We start from the raw sequence: 5,000 nt of genomic DNA, 5'->3' as shown, positions 1-5,000 counted from the left end.
CGGTAAACCTCCCCACACACACACTCACGGTAAACCTCCACACACACACACTCACGGTGAACCTCCACACACACACTCACGGTGAACCTCCACACACACACTCACGGTGAACCTCCACACACACACTCACGGTAAACCTCCCCACACACACACTCACGGTGAACCTCCACACACACACTCACGGTGAACCTCACCACACACACTCACGGTAAACCTCCACACACACACTCACGTTAAACTTCCACAAACACACTCTCGGTAAACCTCCCCACACACATTCTCTCCCCACACACACTCACGGTGAACCTCCCCACACACACACACACGGTAAACCTCCACACACACACTCACGGTAAACCTCCACACACACACTCACGGTAAACCTCCCCACACACACACACACGGTAAACCTCCACACACACACTCACGGTAAACCTCCACACACACACTCACGGTAAACCTCCACACACACACTCACGGTAAACCTCCCCACACACACACACACGGTAAACCTCCACACACACACTCACGGTAAACCTCCACACACACACTCACGGTGAACCTCCCCACACACACACACACGGTAAACCTCCACACACACACTCACGGTAAACCTCCACACACACACTCACGGTAAACCTCCACACACACACTCACGGTAAACCTCCACACACACACTCACGGTAAACCTCCCCACATACACACTCACGGTAAACCTCCCCACACACACACTGACGGTAAACCTCCACACACACTCACGGTAAACCTCCACACACACACTCACGGAAAACCTCCACACACACACTCACGATAAACCTCCCCACACACACACACGGTAAACCTCCACACACACACACTCACGGTGAACCTCCCCACACACACTCACGGTAAACCTCCCCACACACACTGACGGTAAACCTCCACACACACACTCACGGTAAACCTCCACACACACACTCACGGTAAACCTCCACACACACACTCACGGTAAACCTCCCCACACACACACTCACGGTAAACCTCCCCACACACACACACGGTAAACCTCCACACACACACTCACGGTAAACCTCCCCACACACACACTGACGGTAAACCTCCACACACACACTCACGGTAAACCTCCCCACACACACACTCACGGAAAACCTCCCCACACACACACTCACGGAAAACCTCCCCACACACTCACGGTAAACTTCCCCACACACACACTCACGGTAAACCTCCCCACACACTCACGGTAAACTTCCCCACACACACACTCACGGTAAACCTCCCCACACACTCACGGTAAACCTCCCCACACACACACTCACGGTAAACCTTCCCACACACTCACGGTAAACCTCCCCACACACACACTCACGGTAAACCTCCACACACACTCACGGTAAACCTCCCCACACACTCACGGTAAACCTCCCCACACACACTCACGGTAAACCTCCCCACACACTCACGGTAAACCTCCCCACACACACACTCACGGTAAACCTCCCCACACACTCACGGTAAACCTCCCCACACACACTCACGGTAAACCTCCCCACACACTCACGGTAAACCTCCCCACACACACACTCACGGTAAACCTCCCCACACACTCACGATAAACCTCCCCACACACACTCACGGTAAACCTCCCCACACACACTCACGGTAAACCTCCCCACACACTCACGGTAAACCTCCCAACACACACTCACGGTAAACCTCCCCACACACACTCACGATAAACCTCCACACACACACTCACGATAAACCTCCCCACACACTCACGATAAACCTCCCCACACACTCACGGTAAACCTCCCCACACACACTCACGGTAAACCTCCCCACACACACTCACGATAAACCTCCACACACACACTCACGATAAACCTCCCCACACACTCACGGTAAACCTCCCCACACACACTCACGGTAAACCTCCCCACACACACTCACGATAAACCTCCACACACACTCATGGTAAACCTCCCAACACACACTCACGGTAAACCTCCACACACACATTCACGGTAAACCTCCCCACACACACTCACGGTAAACCTCCACACACACACTCACGGTAAACCTCCACACACACATTCACGGTAAACCTCCACACACACACTCACGGTAAACCTCCACACACACATTCACGGTAAACCTCCCCACACACACACTCACGGTAAACCTCCACACACACACACACACACACACACACACACACACACACACACACGGTAAACCTCCCCACACACACACTCACGGTAAACCTCCACACACACACACACACACACACACACACACACTCACGGTAAACCTCCCCACACACACTCACGGTAAACCTCCCCACACACACTCACGATAAACCTCCACACACACTCATGGTAAACCTCCCAACACACACTCACGGTAAACCTCCACACACACATTCACGGTAAACCTCCCCACACACACTCACGGTAAACCTCCACACACACACTCACGGTAAACCTCCACACACACATTCACGGTAAACCTCCACACACACACTCACGGTAAACCTCCACACACACATTCACGGTAAACCTCCCCACACACACACTCACGGTAAACCTCCACACACACACACACACACACACACACACACACACACACGGTAAACCTCCCCACACACACACACTCACGGTAAACCTCCACACACACACACACACACACACACACACACACTCACGGTAAACCTCCCCACACACACACTCACGGTAAACCTCCCCACACACACACTCACGGTAAACCTCCACACACACACACTCACGGTGAACCTCCACACACACTCACGGTGAACCTCCACACACACACTCACGGTAAACCTCCCCACACACACACACACACTCACGGTAAACCTCCCCACACACACTCTCGGTAAACCTCCACACACACACTCTCGGTAAACCTCCCCACTCACGATAAACCTCCACACACACACTCTCGGTGAACCTCCACACACACAAAGTCACACTCACCTGCGGCTCCACGTCCAGGATGGCAATGTGTCCCAGCGTGTGGATCTGCCGGATGGTCTCCAGCCTCGTGCCGTACATGGCGTCCTCGTGGCTGCCGTACTCCAGGTACTCGTTGTTGCTGATGTCCTGCATCATCTGGTCGTGAGACACGAAGAAGTAGTTCTTCCCGTTCTCCTCGTCCTTCTTTGGAGGTCTGGTCGTGTCTGAAGGAAAGCCAGGAGACACAGAAAGGATATGTTAAGGCATTTAAATGGTGCCAAACTGGGGTCATGCTTTCCGGGATAACTCTGGCTTTGTTTACGCACTTTGGGAAAGTCAGACTTTTAAGGACAAAACATCCCAAATAAACGCACTTTGGATCCCTTGGACGTTACAGCATGCTTGTTATTACTGTATGTCTTGCTTTACACCTGGTTATTGATGCTGTATTATGTTTAAAGAAATGCATCATGCTTAATTATGACATATCATAGTTGGGGAAAGAAAAACTTAGCATATAGTGTTCAGAAAATAATGCAAAATTGTAACCCTTTAATTGTTTGCACTGATAATGATGAACCAAATGTCTCAGTAAGAGTGGAAAACTAATGATATATATTATATTTTAAGGCAGTTTTTGTAAGTCTGACCATGCCAACTGCATCATATCAATGTTGTGTATCATAACAGACCGTGAACAAATGCAATTACTATAAAATAAGTAAAATGTTCCCGCTTTAAGAGAACAGTGTCCATCTGTAAAAATAAAGAAATATATAAAGGTATGTGTGTGTGTGTGTGTGTGTGTGTGTGTGTGTGTGTGTGTGTGTGTGTGTGTGTGTGTGTGTGTGTGTGTGTGTGTGTGTGTAGACATTGGTCATGTGACTTACGGGGGATGGGGTAGGCGAAACTGTCGGGGTGTTTGGTGATGAGTGTGTTCTTGATGTGTCTCCTGCCCACTCCATGGGCCCCTGAACACACACACACACACACACACACACACACACACACACACACACACACACACACACACACACACACACACACACACACACACACACACACACACACACACACACACACACACACACACACACACACACACACACACACACACACTTAGTCAAAAGGCACTGAACACACACACTCTGCTTCGCTGCCTCTCTGCACAGAACTCACCTAACAGAACGAGGGTTTTCCTCTTGAAGGCCGGGAGCTTCACCACCTCTTCATACGTCACCAGATCTAGTTGGTCGAACACTTGAGGAGAGAGGAAGAGGAGCAGAGTGAGAAGTGATGAAGAGGAGGGGATGATGAAGAGGGGATGAAGACAAACAGCGGGAACTACAGACACAGATCTGGAGACTATGAGCAGAGAGGAGGAAGTACGGTGACTTTTTCAAAAATAAAACTGGATGAAACCACTCTGGAAATATTCTGCCTGACAGATTATGATTCCTTTGTTTTGTTAAGAGCCCTCGAGTACAAGCGCAGTGTCAACTGATTACTTGTTGAATACATCTGACCAGACAGCAATTCATACTTAAGTGAACGTAATGTTACATAAGGTGTTATCATATTTTATATTTATATGCATATATATTCCTGCATTTTGACTAAATCATTTTGTCTCTTGCACTATTTTATTTCAACACTTCTTTGAAAGTCTTAAGTATAATAAATGTTGCATTGAAGGAGGAGCCTGGGACTTCAGATCTGATTCATTTAAAGCTGTAGTTATTGTGCAAATGACAAAAAAAAAACTTTGCATTCTTGTATCTTTTGAATGTGCAGACAAGAAACACACCGTTTGATTCAAGTAAACATGGGGTGAGTAATTTATTCAAACTTTATGAAGCTGTGTAAACATTACTTATCTTTTTTTCTGTAAACAGTCATTTAAGTTAATGGTATGACTTTCAGAATAGGTAAATGCTATTTTTTTATTTGTTATTTTTTAATCTGTTCGAAATAAAGAATAAAGAAAGAAAGAAAGAAAGAAAGAAAGAATACTGTTTTCATGAT

At 48.2% G+C, this 5,000-nt stretch overlaps 1 protein-coding gene across 14 annotated transcripts in view; it reads right to left on the bottom strand.

Annotated features, from left to right (window-relative positions):
- caska (calcium/calmodulin-dependent serine protein kinase a) overlaps positions 1 to 5,000 on the bottom strand; it is a 186,488-nt gene that overhangs the window by 4,231 nt on the left and 177,257 nt on the right. For 11 of the 14 annotated variants that reach the window (XM_079663602.1, XM_079663590.1, XM_079663593.1 and 8 more), the window contains 3 exons: positions 4,155 to 4,235; positions 3,866 to 3,946; positions 2,997 to 3,199 (listed from right to left, as the gene is read on the bottom strand). In XM_079663602.1, coding sequence (XP_079519728.1) covers positions 2,997 to 3,199; positions 3,866 to 3,946; positions 4,155 to 4,235 — 365 coding nt within the window. The remainder of the gene's footprint in view (positions 1 to 2,996; positions 3,200 to 3,865; positions 3,947 to 4,154; positions 4,236 to 5,000) is intronic. The other 3 variants (XM_079663596.1, XM_079663594.1, XM_079663591.1) reach the window with 1 other exon arrangement.

The sequence above is a fragment of the Notothenia rossii genome (assembly GCF_949606895.1).
Source record: "Notothenia rossii genome assembly, chromosome: 2".
Lineage (NCBI taxonomy): Eukaryota > Metazoa > Chordata > Actinopteri > Perciformes > Nototheniidae > Notothenia > Notothenia rossii.
Note: the sequence above shows the minus strand (reverse complement) of the source record. Positions and strands in the feature narration are given on the sequence as shown.